The sequence below is a fragment of the Chlorocebus sabaeus genome, chromosome 25 (genome assembly GCF_047675955.1).
Source record: "Chlorocebus sabaeus isolate Y175 chromosome 25, mChlSab1.0.hap1, whole genome shotgun sequence".
NCBI classification, from domain to species: domain Eukaryota; kingdom Metazoa; phylum Chordata; class Mammalia; order Primates; family Cercopithecidae; genus Chlorocebus; species Chlorocebus sabaeus.
This window is the reverse complement of record NC_132928.1, coordinates 32,164,901-32,180,033: the sequence shown is the minus strand read 5'-3', so window position 1 is coordinate 32,180,033 and position 15,133 is coordinate 32,164,901. Positions and strand designations below refer to the sequence as shown.

Here is a 15,133-nt window from a genome sequence, read left to right as displayed (position 1 = left end):
CTCCATTTCAGGCTATGTAAACAGAGATAAGAAAGAGTATTTTTCTTCTAAGTCACATTGCTTCAGTATTTCCATGTAAGAAGTTATTATTGTTTTTACAACTTACACCGCTTTAAATTTACTAAATAATTGAGTCATTATGGGGAGGTGAGAGGGTTATTATTAACAAGTAATACATTCCAGAACTTCAGCAAGAACACCTGGAATGGGTTGGCAGGCTGTAGACATTACACTAATTCAGAGGTGGTACCTTAATTGCATGAATCTCCTGGCAAACATAACATGTAGGCATGCCTATACGAAGTTGTACATCTCTCCCTAACAGTTACTGTTGTTCTGAGCCTGAGAAAGCAAGGCACCGTTATAGGTGCTAAGTGTTCCCAACAGGTAACCTGCCTGTTTAAAAGCAAGAAGAATTCAGGATCAAATTCAGTACATTTCACTGTGAATTTTGATGAGTAAAATAAACGCATAGGCCCTAGTAAGTAGTTCTCCAGAATTCTTTTCTGCCTAATTCATCAAAGTCAAGTTCTGAAAGAGGAAAGCCCTCAAAAGTACCTTCTAATGAGATTCAGGAATTGTTTATTAAAACCAAGATGTATACAAAGCTTCATATTTGCATTGCTAATTGATCTCTTTCAAAGCTGGTTGACATTTTTTACTCTTTTGAAAAGTCTTTATGATATCTTCTTTTTAAAGTAGAATTGATTAGCTCTTGTGGGAAGAGACACACTTAGCATCATATAAGCTAGTCTATCCACATTAGCTGCAGCACACACAACAGGAGCAAAATTCAATTCATTTTACACTTCCTGAATATTTATTAGTTATCTGATGCCATGCACATACACAGTGGGTCAAAGGGCCTAAGCAACACTATTAAATTCTTTTTAAACATCAGTCCCTTCACACTACTAGATTTTGTCTTACAGTGAAGTCCTGCTTAGCTTCTAATACTTGTTCCGCCTTTTATAAGGATTCTTTAACATGTAAAGCTTTGTTGCCATACCAGAGAGCCACACTCTGAATTCACATGCAGTTACCATCGTGTGCTATATACAAAGCTCCTGGACAGCATTTGGCTTGCATTCTTCGAAGCTATGAATTATTACATAGGGAGCAGCAAGTCTTGGCAGGGCAACTGGAGTTCAGCTCTGAAAGCCAATAGAGAAATCACATGAGTGCTTGGGTACTAGAGTGCTGTCCTTGCTTTCCTGGCCTTTGTAGAGATGCAATTTTCTTATGGCCTTTATTGATTTATTAGCAAAGCAGCAGCAAATCTAGTTATAGCAAGTTCTTTTCCAACCCAAAATTTATTGCCACCCCATGGCATAGATCTTCTCTCACAAATGAAAACTGTGTAGAAATGGAAGATGTATAGCCATGCTTGTCACAGAACCCTCCAGCAGGAGCTTTTTACTGGAGAAAGCGATTCTTGTATAATGCAGCACAATTAAGCATTTGTAGCTCCTCCAGCCTGAGTACTTAATTAGCTTGGCACTGACTACATAGATGAATTTATCAAAAAAGTTTTCTTGAATGAGATGAACAAGATGAACAGCTGTGGCTGTTGCTTTTATCTCTCTAGACAGAGCAGATTACCCTCAACAGTCTGTGGGAATGAGGAGACAAATCTCACTTGCTACAATGGAGGCAACTGCACAGAGTTCCAGGCTGAATTAAAATGTATGTGCCGGCCAGGTTTTACTGGAGAACGGTGAGTCACATTAGAGCTTTCTGGAAGAGAACTCTGGGCTAAAGAATGATGGGATTACTCAAAGTTCATTTTCTCCTCTAATTTTCTATCTCAGTTCCCATAGGAAAATCTATGCTGAAACAGAGGTTCACACAGAGTGAAACAATAAAAAAGAAGAAAAACTACAGTTTAGGTCAAAGGAGAGAACATTTTATTAGACAAAACTTCAAATAGGGAAAATGTTTTTTTAAAAATGTGTAATGTGCTATTTTTCTTTCTTGTAAGTACTTCTGAATTCCTGTCTTTTTTTTGTTGTTGTTACTAACTCTAATACATGATGCAAATATGGTTGCTGTAGAAGTAAAATAAATTACAACTAAAAGATTGCCTCATAGAATTGCCTACAACCCAAAAGTATATATACCTTATCCATATGATTCTACTTTTCCCAGAGAAATTCTTCAACGCTTCACCTCATACAGGAATTCTTAAAATGGAGTTGGTCAATGGCTTCAGGCAATCTGTGACCTGCTGAAAATACAGGAAAATTAGAATATGTATTTAAGTGGCTAGGGGTAAGTTCCGGGGTAGAAAGAATGCATACTGAATAGCTTTTATCAGCTGCTCAAAGGGATTTATGTCCCCAAAACAGTTATGAACCAGGGCTCTATAAAATACAGATACTATATAAGCAGATAATAAATAGTTAACCTGTGCCACGCACCTTACAAATCCCGTCTCTAATTCTTATAGCTCTGTAAGGAAAGTTTTATGATTTTTATTTTGCATATGTGTAAACTGAGGCTGAGAGGTTAAGTGATGTATGAAGGGCCTATCCACATGTCTGCTGCAGTAAGGTTGAGCTGCCTTCAAAGCCTCTGCTCTTCTATTTGATGTGCCAGCATAACTGTATGAATAAATCTTTGCTCACCACATTTTTTGTTTTAATGAGAAAGATGTTCTTCCATCTCATGTGTCATCCAGGGTAAGACACAGTGGTCTCTGATCAAACTTCCTACATTTAAAAAAATCAAATAAACTAAGCTCAGACATATTTGACAAAGATATTTTGACTGAATCAATATTTCCCATAAGCATAGTTAATAAAATAATGGATATGTGAGTGCTCTCTGGCAAGTGCCCTCTGGATTAACTTGAATTTTCTGGTTTTTAGCTGGCCTCTTTTGCATCACAAAGATACAGATCTTTTGCCACCTTTACAAAACAGCGGGGAGTCTAGGGTGCACCTGCATTTTACCCTTCCAATGTTCTCTTTTATTTGCAGCCTGCCTTCTGTGGTTGGTTCTGTGTGGTACAGGCATTCCAAGTCTATATGTGCATGGAAGGAGATAGCCTTGAGTCACATTCTGCTTTCTGTTGCACCAATTTTGGTTCTGCAACTTATGAACTGAGACCATTCAGTTGTATTCCAATTCCATGTATCTTTCAAAATATTGCAAATATTTTCTTGTCATTAATTCTGAGTAATTCCACTATTGTCAAGTGTGGGTTGCTTCCTGGTTGGACATCACAGTTTCTGCCTAATGGCACAATGCATAGAACTTATCCAAAACCTTGGATTATTTTTCTCTGCCACTCACACATTGTTTCTATTTACAACAAACATTTCAGTGTCCTCTGATATTTATTAGTTTACAAAATTTATATTTGGCATTTAGATTCAAATATATTTGAAACATAGAAAGAAAAGAAAGCTTAGAGTTTTCCTTATTTTCCCAGGAGACTTTTCTACTGGAAAAACTTACGTGACGGTAGATATTTCTGAAACATTGAACCTGTGTTCAGTAGATTCTATGCTTTCAAAGTCCTTCACCATCATTACTTAATTGACTGGATGTTAATAGATTTATTTTTACTTTCCATGCATTAATTAACCTCTAATAAAAACGACAATGATGCTGATAATACATGTGTATCTATTGTTGACTGTTTCAACAGAAAAATAGGTGAGAAAGTAATGGAGTAGTTAGAGGAAAATAGAAAATCATGGGCTATCTTCCATGGCCTAGGGAAATGTGACTTCCATTGCATCCAAGGATATTGAAAAGCTATCCTCAAATAAATTGGCTTCTCTCCTGCCTTGATTAAACCTCCAAATTAGTGTCATCCTGACAGGTTTTGAATGATGGATGATGTGAACACTCTGGCCCACCCAAGACCGAGAATGCTTGGCAGGCTTCTGAGAGTTGTCAAGTTTTGCTCAGATCTAATCAGAGAAGTCTCCCTCCAGTCCAGAAGCATAAGCCAAAAAAGGAAAACAAAATGTCTCAGCTATGCTTGGTATCCAACAGGATAAGGAGGTGTTTTTCTTGGAAGAAATCTTTGTTTTCCTTTATACCTTGGGCTGGCCTTGCCCCACTACCTCATCCCCTTTCATTTGGAGCCTAGTGATTAGTCTCTGGCCCATACGTGCAAGTTTTACATTTTGGAAGGTGAGGGAAAGAATAAGGGAAAATTAAAAATTGTTTACATCAAATTTCAACATTATAAGCTGCACTGTAGAGATCTTAGAGCTAAGATTTTATACAAATTTTCAAAAGTAAAATAGCCGCTTTAGTTACTGTTCTATCCCAAGGTCTTAGCAGAGTGTTTGTCACATAGTATGTGTTAAATAAATATCCACTGAGTGACTGAATACATGATTGGTGGCTTAATCCATGAATATACAGAAAAACAAATTCTTGGTGGAAAATTAGGTTAAAAAATGACAACGTCCCAGGAAGAAGAAAACTTCAATTTACCTGAGAATTGATGTCACTTGTCTTGGAAAATTTGGCTTTTGAAAGTCATTCTGCCTCAATATTTCAGAAATTATGCTTGGCTGTTGGAACACAGATTTATTAGCAAGTACAATCTTCTAATTATCAATTTTTGCTTTTGTTAGAAAAAAAAGGATTTCCATGGAAAATAATTCAAAACCCTCAGAATAAACCCCCCCCATCCTCCTCCTCTTCCTCCTCCTTCATTTTCTTCTTCTGTTTTTTTTTGTTGTTGGTGGTGGTGGTGTTTTGTTTCTCTTTGGTAGGCTTTTCCCTTAGCCTGAGAGCTCTGATGCTTGAGGATCCTGATAGCCTGAATGTAGGCTTGCCCTGCAGACTCCAGATGGCAAAATACAGCCTCTCTCCTTGTGCCCCTAATAAAGTGAACATTTATATAAGGTGGCAACCCCACTAATGCTCTTGAGCGTGACACTGGTGTATGCAGGCCCACTTTTCTCTTAGTTTCTAAATATTTGCATCTATTTTCTCATTCTAATTAATTCCATGTGTATATGTACACATATGTGCACAAATTATTTCCATTAAACCCCAAATGTGTTAAAGAAATTTTAAGAAACATCTCCGACATTATCAACTATATATAAAGTACGTGTGGATGGGTAGATAAGGCAAACTTTATCTGTTCCAGATAGATAAGGCAAACTTTTCTTCCCGTTTCACAACCAATGTATTCAACAGGGACCTGGGTTTCTGTTGTTCTGTTTATTTTTAAGGTGTGAAAAGGACATTGATGAGTGTGCCTCTGATCCGTGTGTCAATGGAGGACTGTGCCAGGACTTACTCAACAAATTCCAGTGCCTCTGTGATGTTGCCTTTGCTGGCGAGCGCTGCGAGGTGGACGTAAGCGACCTCTCCTTTTATGTCTCTCTCTTATTCTGGCAGAATCTTTTTCAGCTTCTTTCTTACCTCATTTTGCGCATGAATGACGAGCCAGTTGTTGAGTGGGGTGAACAGGAAGATTATTAACATATATTTGAACATTCCCAATTGAAAAAAAAGCCATTGAATTTCAAAAAATGCCTTGATTAGTTTTAGATCTCTGGGGGAAAAAATGGAAATAAAAACTATCTCAATAATTAAAATAAATTCAAGGCTTATTTTAAACATTATCGGAAGTACTTTGTCTGTATGAGAACACTTGGACACAGGGTGGGCAACATCACACACCGGGGCCTGTTGTGGGGTGGGGGGAGGGGGAAGGGATAGCATTAGGAGATATACCTAATGTAAATGACGAGTTAATGGGTGTAGCCCACAAATATGGCACATGTATACATATGTAACAAGCCTGCACGTTGTGCACCTGTACCCTAGAACTTGAAGTATAATAAAGAAGTATTTTCCTATTCTAGCTTTGAATATGAAAAAAGTGTTCTTAATATAACTAGAAATATCTCCTTATTGTTTGTATTTAGTACAGATATATTATCATTCTTAACACTTCTATACATGAATGACCACTGCAATTTCTTCCCATTCCATTTCTGGGTACATTTATTTTCACATTGTAAGTTGCCCTCAATCACTATGATTCTATTTTCACTCCTGTTCTTTCAGTCTTATCTATTATTTATGACACAAAAATTGAGAATTACAGGCCAGGCGCGGTGGCTCACTCCTATAATCCCAGCACTATGGAAAGCCAAGGTGGGCAGAACACCTGAGGCCATGAGTTTGAGATCAGCCTGGCCAACATGGCGAAACCCCGTCTCTACTAAAAATACAAAAATTAACTGGGAGTGGTGGCACGTGCCTGTAATCCCAGCTATTCAGGAAGGTGAAGAGGGAGAATTGCTTGAACCTGGGAGGCAGATGTTGCAATGAGTCAAGATTGCACCCCTGCACTCCAGCCTGGGCGACAGAGTGAGATTCCGTCTAGAAAAAAAAAAAAAAAAAAAAAAAAGAGAGAGAATTACTGATTATTACTGATTATATCCATCTATGTTTTTACATGAAGTTATTCAAGTGAATTGTTACCAGTTCTCAGGTATTTAGAGAACTGGTAGAGAGAACTCAGGAATTTACATCAAGTCCCTAAAATTGTAGAAAAACAATTATCTAGTATCAGTACTCAAATTATACCACACTGGTATAATTTTGGATTCCATAACTGTCCCTCTAACAAGTTACAAATAATCCTTTCTCTATTTCTTTTCCTGCAATACTTTCCCTTTTCCTAACAAATAGAACGATTTTTTTGTTAATTGTTTCTAAATTTATGAGCTCCTTGACTTTTCTATCACATGGACTAATTTCAGTTGCTTTTCAATGAATATTTAAGAAAAATAAGAACTGTAGTTTATACATAAATTTAAAAGTATATATTGAAAAACTTGAATTTTTCTTAGAGGCATGATTTTCTAAGATTTGCAAGTAAATTTATTTTCTTAAGTATCTTTCTGAAAAAAATATGAAAGCATAGTATACAACATAACCAAAATATATTTGACGTTATGATTTTTAAAAATAAATGCATACCTGAAATGATGGATCTATAAAGTAAATTAATAAGATATGCAAAAATTAATATATTCTTTATTGTAAAGATTTCAGAGATTATAAAATATTAATATTTAAAAACTTTGTTAATGTTTTCATTGTTTCCACCAGTATGTTATCATTTATGCTAAATATCTTTGTGTAGATACACCCTTCCAAAGAAGATGTTATTTGTGTTCATTTAAAGGAAAAATAGTTTGATCCTATGAATTAATTCAGAAAGCAACTAAAATAGCAATGGCCTGCCAAATGTCATTTTGTAAATATGTCTATGACTTTAGGAGCTGTCCTGGTTTGAAAACGTGAGGACAATTTATCCTTTGGATGACATCTATTTAGTCCCAGTTAAGAAAGTTGTTTTTCTGTGGGAATGACCAAGGTAAATTTAAATATACCATTCAAACAAACAAGAACAAAATAATATCCTTGTTATAGAGTACATGTAGCATATAGTATGAAGTAATATACTACAAAAGCAAAGAAAATGTATTCTGTCTTGTGATAGTAATAGACAATTTTTATATAGCAAATTCATATCTTCTGGAGTAGTGGCAATCATTTCAAACTGGGAGCTACTAATTGTGAAGATTTTCCTTTTTATTCATCCATTTTCTTCACATCCAAGACTGCATGTGTGATGCCGCTGCTTCAGATGATTTGTTCCAAAGTTAAATTTTGTGACAAAAGACATGGGGAAAACCTTCCCATCAATATTTGCATTCACAAGTATTTGCAATAAGCATAAAATAGATTATAGTCAAAGACCGTATGTATAGTTTTCACATTTACTCCCTTCTAGACATATCTGTACTTACGCACTTACAGGCTGTTCCAAATGTAATATGTTCTCTACCAAATATGGTTAAGAAATATTCACTCACAATTTCTTTCTCTGCACAATTCTGAGGCCTCTGGTGTCGCTGTAATTGTCAGTTGCTTTTCTGTTTTCCAAATGTCTTGTTGTCATGAGGTATCTGACTTTAAAAAATGTTTTCCCTTTTCTTTTTGTTCTTCTGTATTTTCAACTGCATGTGTGTGACTATGGCTTTTACATATTTGCACAGAAAAATAAAATCTTTGTTTCTGTATCTTCTCTTTCTCATCTTCTAATGGTATTTGTATTTGTTTGCCTTGACTATGTCTTGTATGATAAAATGTCCACCAGCCATGCATACACACACACAGACACACACACACACACACACACAACAGAAGTGCTAGTGCTGATCTTCCTGAACTGCGATCTCTTTCTGCGAAACTGTCACTGCGTGTAAACACTGTGGCATCCAAGTAAAGTCGCATGTATGTTTCCTCTCTGGCAAGTAATCCTCTAGTTGGCCTTCTAAAGTTGATTACAACCTTAATTGTTCTTATTATTTGTTTACATTGTCCCTGCCAAAACTAGCCAGTGTTCAACCTGGTTCTAAGAGGGACTGTTTTACCCAAATGACAGAAATTTACACTAACTCCTCTGGACCAAGCTTCTGAAACATAGCCTATATTTACTTGAATAAAAACGAATTCCATTTGCTCCATTTTTCAGATTTAACATTAAACTAAACAGGGCTATGTCTCTATGTTTGGCCATGCCTTCCTCTTTGTGTGCGTACATGGCAAATGGGTTTTATTACCCTCCCTTTTGCAAAATAGGGAAGTAGAGAGAATAGGCAAATTTGGAAAAATCAGTGTTTGAGGAGCATGGAGAGACAATTAAGTTCGATTAACACCATTGAGGACTTAGTCTGGGCCAGAAACTGTGATAAGCCATTTTAAATACATTATCTTTTCAATTATCTTTTTTCAATACAAGGTCAACCGATATCTTTTCTCTTCCAAATTCTTCACTAAATTTTCTTAAAAGAGCTTTTGGCCATTTCTAGGTTTTAAAATAGAAACTGTTATGCTTTAATTTTGCAATATTAAAATGAAACCTTTTCTGCAAATGGTGCTGCATAAAATTTTGAGTTTAGTGAATTAGGTAGGAAATCAGTGAAGAAATCTGTTTCACAACTGCCAATATTACTACTAATATAAACCAGCTTACTTCTCTGCTTTTTTACTTATTCAACAAATGTTTAATGTATATCTACTATTTGCCGTACTGTATACTAGGTCCTGGGAGTAGAACTATGATTTAGACACAATGCTTGCTCAAAATAAGCTGAAGTTATGGTAAAGAATGTGGGTTAGGCTGGGTGTGGTGGCTTACGCCTGTAATCTCTGCACTTTGGGAGGCTGAGGCGGGAGGATCACCTGAAGTCAGGAGTTCGAAACCAGCCTGACCAACATGGTGAAACCTTGTCTATACTAAAAATACAAAAATTAGCTGGGCGTGGTGGTGGGCACCTGTAATCCCAGCCACTCAGGAGGCTGAGGAAGGAGAATCACTTTAACCCAGGAGGTGGAGGTTGCAGTGAGCCGAGATCACACCATTACACTCTAGCCTGGGCGACAGAGTGCGGCTTTGTCTCAAAAAAAAAAAAAAAAAAAAAAATTGTGGCTAAACAAATAGTCTTAGGATGTAACTGAGTGCCAGCTGTAAGGGAGCATATGGGAGGGGCATGTTGTCCAGTCTTACAGGTGCATATAGAAGGTTAAGGAAAGTTTCCTGAAGCCTAAGCTAAGATTTGAGGGAGTTAGACTATGGAAGAAGCAATGGCACAGTACTTGTGTTTCAGGCAGAAGGGGCTGGAGAAGTTGTGCACTGTGGCAGGGGGTCTCACAGGGTGGCAGTGCTGAAAGATTGGGTGGTAGAAGGAAGCAGGAGTAAGCCCTTATACACTTTGGCAGAGACCTTGGTATTTTCCATAAGAGAAATGGAGAATCCTTGAAGGGTTTCAAATAAGAAAAATGTCATGATTATACTTGCACTTTAGAAAGATCACTTGGGCTTCTACATAGAGAATGGCTTTAAAGAAAGGCACGACTGGACCCAGAAAGAAACAGCTAGAAGCCTGCTGCAGTGACAAAGAAAAAACGAGATTTTGCACTACCACATATAGTTGTAGAGAAGATAGATTTTAAAAGTTTGAAGCATGATTGTTTGGGAGAAGCTGTGGGTCTAAGGGGGTGATAACTTAAATTTGGTGGATAATATTTTTAATACCTTTGTTGATTGAAAAAATGAATGAATTTAAGATCTGTTGGATATCTAAATACAGTTATTAATCAGTGTACATATTCCATTCTGGAGTTCAAGAGTCATATCCGAATGTATATATTTGGAATATATATTATAGATATATTAAGTTTTATATTCCATTCTTTGTGTATGTAATCCATTTGTATTATTTATTTACTGCTTTGCAACAATATTACTTCAAACTTGGCAACTTAAAACAACACACATTTATTATCTCACAGTTTCTGTGTTCAGGAGCCCAGGCACGACTTAACTAGGTCCTCTGCTCAGGGTCTCACAAGACAGCATTCATTCAAGGTGTGAGCCAGAGCGGTGGTCTCATCTGAGCTGAACCAAAGCGGGATCCACTTCTGGAGTGAACTCAGGGATCAAGTTCACTGAGGCTGATGGCAGAAGTAGCCCTCGATTCCTGAAAACAGCCCTCAGCTCCTTGCCATCTGGGGCTCCCCAACATGGTTGCTTACTTCCTCAAAGCCAAAAAAGGAGGGAGAGATTCCAGCAAGATGGATGTTACCATTTTATATAACATAATTATGTAATTGTGTACATATAATCGCATATTTCTCCTCGTCTTTATCATAGTCTGTAGGTCAAAAGCAAGTCACAGGTTCTATCTACACTCAAAGGGAGAGGGGCACACAAGGTGTAAACACCAGGAGGTGGGGACCAACCATGGGGCGTTCACTGAAAAGGGTGTCTGTCAGCTGGTTGCAGTGGCTCTCATCTGTAATCCCAACATTTTGGGAGGCCTATGCAGTAAGATCACTTGAGTCTAGGATTTCCAAGCCAACTGGGCAACATGGTAAAATCCCCTTTCTGCAAAAAAAGAAAAAGAAAAAATACAAAAATAAGCTTGGCACATGCCTGTAGTCCCAGCTACTAAGGAGGCTGAGGCTAGGTGGGAGGATCACCTGAACCTGGGAAGTTGAGGCTGCCGGGAGCCATGACGGCACCACTGCACTCCAGCCTGGGCAACAGAGCAAGGTCCTATCTCGGGGGAAAAAAGAGTCTGTCTGCCACACCTTCTCTCATAGTATCTTTTTTACTCTCTGTGCTGCATTCTGCATATATTCCCTACAGCTATCTTCCAAGCACTGGTAGTCCACATATAATCCACTGATAGATTTTAAATTTTAAATTACTTTTAAAAATTCTGACTTTTTTATGTTACAAATCAATCTTTTCTCTTGTTTGTGTCCTGTTTTTTTTTTTTTTTTTTTTTTCCTCTATAATTGCTACCTTCATCTTACTTTCACATAATTAGGAATCTATTTAATAGTGTCTTTCAGACTGTTGTGCTATTTCAAGGTTTTGGAGCGCTCACCCGCCTATTTTTGTTTCTGCTGAATTTTACTCACAACAGAGTTTTTCTTCTTGTGGTTTGTAATTTTTTTTTATGAGCGAAAACAACTTTAAGAGGACGTTTCTTTTTCCTGTGGGATCTTTGTGGCTGAGTTGCATAAATGCCCTTGACTACAGTCTTAGCTTTAGATTTTTGCTAGGAAGCCAGCAGTTCCATTGGTCTAGTGCCTGTTTTTGTGTTCTCAGTTTGGGGATTCCCACAACATCTGGAGAGTGTAAATTTGGTCTCCATATACAATTTAGGTTCAAGCCCTTTATCAATGTGACATACTCTCTCCAACTTCATTTCTTACCTGTGCTCTCACGAATTCCACTCTCCAGCCACATGGAACTTTGCACCTCCTTTTGAACTTTTCACAGCTGCCACAGATCTTCCCTTTCATACTGTTCCTCCCACCTAACCTGTCATTCCCTTCTTCTCTGCCTGACGTACTTTTGTCCTTCCAGACATCTCCGATCTTGTATAGACTCTTCTAGGATCCTTTCCCTGATTGCCCTAGGAAAAGCTTACTATTTTATTCCTGCACTTTCTTGTTATTTTGTACTTATTTTTTTAGTGCTTATTGTTTGGTAATCATCTATGCATGTACACACAAAAACAACATCAAATAATGAACTGCTCAAGGTCAGAGGCCATCTAACATATCTAACTCAGCTCTACAAATGTCTGTAAAAGAATGATCACTTTACAGTAACATGGGGATCTTGAGAAGAAATTATATTGCTTCCTTATTTTAATATTTTTATTTTAATGAGGATAAATGTGTAGTGTACCTAGAATAAAATTTATCATGATATACTTACAGCTAAGTGAGAAAATGCAGGATATTTAAGAATACAAATAAGTGTTTATTCATAGTGGTATTTACAACAATGTCAAAAGAATAGCACCTATGTCAGTGTGCATTTTTATTTTCCCTTTTTTGTAACATCATAGTTATGACAGCTGCTTTAAAATCCTTTTCTGTTAATTCCAACACCTATGTCATCTTGTGATTGGTCTCCATTTATTAAATTTCCTCTTGTATGTGGGTTTCATTTTTGTGTGTATCTAGTAATTTTGGAATGCATCCTGGTCATTGTAGCTTATACAATGCAGAGACTATGAATTCTTTTGTTCTTCAGAAAAAATATTATTTTATTTTGGCAGGCAGTCACTTAGCTGAATCAAACTTCTAGCCCTGTAGCAGTGCCCCTCGTAGTGTGTCACAGCTGCAATCTCTGCTCAGTTACTTTGTCTTTAGCTGGGTGACTTGGAGTGTACTCTACATGGGCATATTACAAGGGTTAACCAGAGATTTGAGCAGAAATCATTTTCAGAAATTGAGGCTCCACCCCTGTAGCTCTCTCCTTTCTAGAATTTTTCCTTCAGTTTCCAGCTGCTATAGTAAACCCTAACTCTTTTCTCTGGTTCTTCAAGCCTGTAAGTTTGCAAACGTCTCTCCTAGTTTTAGTTAACTGGCATGGTGTTGAGCAGAGACTGCACTCCAAAAAATTAGAAATCACATAGTGCCTCTGCTCTTCTTAGTTCAAATTCTCATACAGGTCAATGCATACTTTTGATTATTATCTGAGTGCCCTCAGATTGTTGTTTTTGCTATTCCATCTGGATTGTATTGCTGTTATATGCCAAAGGGTTAGTCTAGTAGAAGCTACTTTGTCCACAGAAGTGGAAACTGTAATTTTAAGAAGGTAATCTGAGATTGTAATCGCATAGGTATTTGGTCCCAGAACAAGATACATGGTTTTCCTTCTGATTTCCGCACTGACAGCATCAATTCAGAAGAGCAGGTTTTACTTCTGGGCACTACATTCTGGGGAAAACATTGATAAATGCCAGGGCCTAGAAAAGGGCATTTTAGTTTATTTTAGCAGGTTTGTTACATGGGTATATTGTGTGATGCTGAAGTTTGGCATATGAATGATCCTGTCACCCAGGTAGTGAGCATAGTATCCAACAGTTAGTTTTTTTTTGTAAACAGTATAAGGATAAAGGGATATTTTGTCTAGAAAGAGAAGACTTAAGGAAAGCATGAAACTGCCTTCACATATTTGAAATGTTATCATGAGAATGGAAAAATAGATTTGTTCCATATTAATACAGAAAAATTAATACATATTAATCCATATTAATACATTAAATTCCATATTAATACATAAATAAGACAAAGGGATATAATTTGTTGAAAGAAGATTTCAAGTCAGCATAAGAGGAAGCAAGTTAACATTAGAAGTACTCAATAATGTAATGCATTGATTTGCACCAAACAGAACTCCCATCCCTGGAAGCATTCCAGTAGAATCTGAATGGCCATATTTCAGAAATAGTATAGAGAATATTTATGCACTGATTGAAAGAGAAGCATGGACCTGACATTTCTTAAGCATCTGTGATTACCTGATTAGCACAACTCATGCATTTTCTATGTATAAAATTTCTCAAAATTATGGCATAGATTACTCATGATAACAAAATTATGGGCTAGGTGAAAAGATGACATTTGCAAGTTTTAGTTGAGGAAAGTGTAGTAGAGAGGGCTAAATAATTGGCCAAGATCACCTGATACTTTGGAGAAAGGAACGATTGGGAATGATTCATATAGATTTTTCAGGTCATTAATACGTTGGACCATATTATAGTAAAGAAATATTTGAGAATGAGACATTTCCCTAAGAATTTTATATATATATATGTATATATATGTATGTATATATATGTATTTGAAATATACATATATATATATTTGAAACGGAGTCTCGCTCTTTCACCCAGGCTGGAGTGCAGTGGCGCAATCTCGGCTCACTGCAACCTCCGCCTCCCGGGTTTACGCCATTCTCCTGCCTCAGCCTCCTGAGTAGCTGGGACTACAAGGAATGTGGTATTTTTAAATGCACTGATTTATTATGCTGCTTTCTCTGAAACTGAAAACCTAACACTATCGATTCTGCCCCATTCAGAGTGAGGATGGGCTGGGATGTTTGCCATGTTTGCCATGTGCTTCATATGCAGAATTTCTGAGCAAACTTCGAGGTCTGCTTTGCTTCATCCTTAATCATTTCCAAACAAGATCTGCAACAAAATCGAGGCATATAGCCAGACAATGGCAAGAGAGCAATTGGGAAAGTTTGTTTAAATTGTGCTTTTCTTCTTAAAATCGTATGGTAAAATACTGACGTTAGAAAAACATTCCATTACAAATTGTAGGACGTCCCTTATAGGAAGATTAAGTGAATGCTCTTTCGACCACTACACTGAAATATATGCCACTGAAACATCAGATTGAATCATATGAACTTGCATACATTTGACATTTTGACTGATAAAAATGACAATTTAATATGGTTCAACTGACTCCATACGCTTGGTATTTGCCAGGATGCTTCTTAAAGTTTGGGTTGTTAATGCAGAAGAGAGAATTAAAGAGTTTAAAAGGATTTCAGGAATCATCTAATCTAACTTCTTTATGTATAAGATGAAGAATCTAAAGCTCAGAGAGAGAGTGCTTTACGTAGGCTCTTCAGGTATCCCGGTCTCTCAACCCACAGTTCAATATTCTTCCTGCTGTTCTAAGACGACGCAGGAAACTCCCTATCCCATTTGCCAGAGAGATTGTGAATGAGAGTCTCAGAGTG

At 37.1% G+C, this 15,133-nt stretch overlaps 1 protein-coding gene across 5 annotated transcripts in view; it reads left to right on the top strand.

Moving 5' to 3' along the window:
- CRB1 (crumbs cell polarity complex component 1) overlaps window positions 1–15,133 on the top strand; it is a 274,285-nt gene that overhangs the window by 233,641 nt on the left and 25,511 nt on the right. For all 5 annotated transcript variants that reach the window (XM_073011654.1, XM_073011652.1, XM_073011653.1 and 2 more), the window contains 2 exons: window positions 1,589–1,717; window positions 5,211–5,337. In XM_073011654.1, coding sequence (XP_072867755.1) covers window positions 1,589–1,717; window positions 5,211–5,337 — 256 coding nt within the window. The remainder of the gene's footprint in view (window positions 1–1,588; window positions 1,718–5,210; window positions 5,338–15,133) is intronic.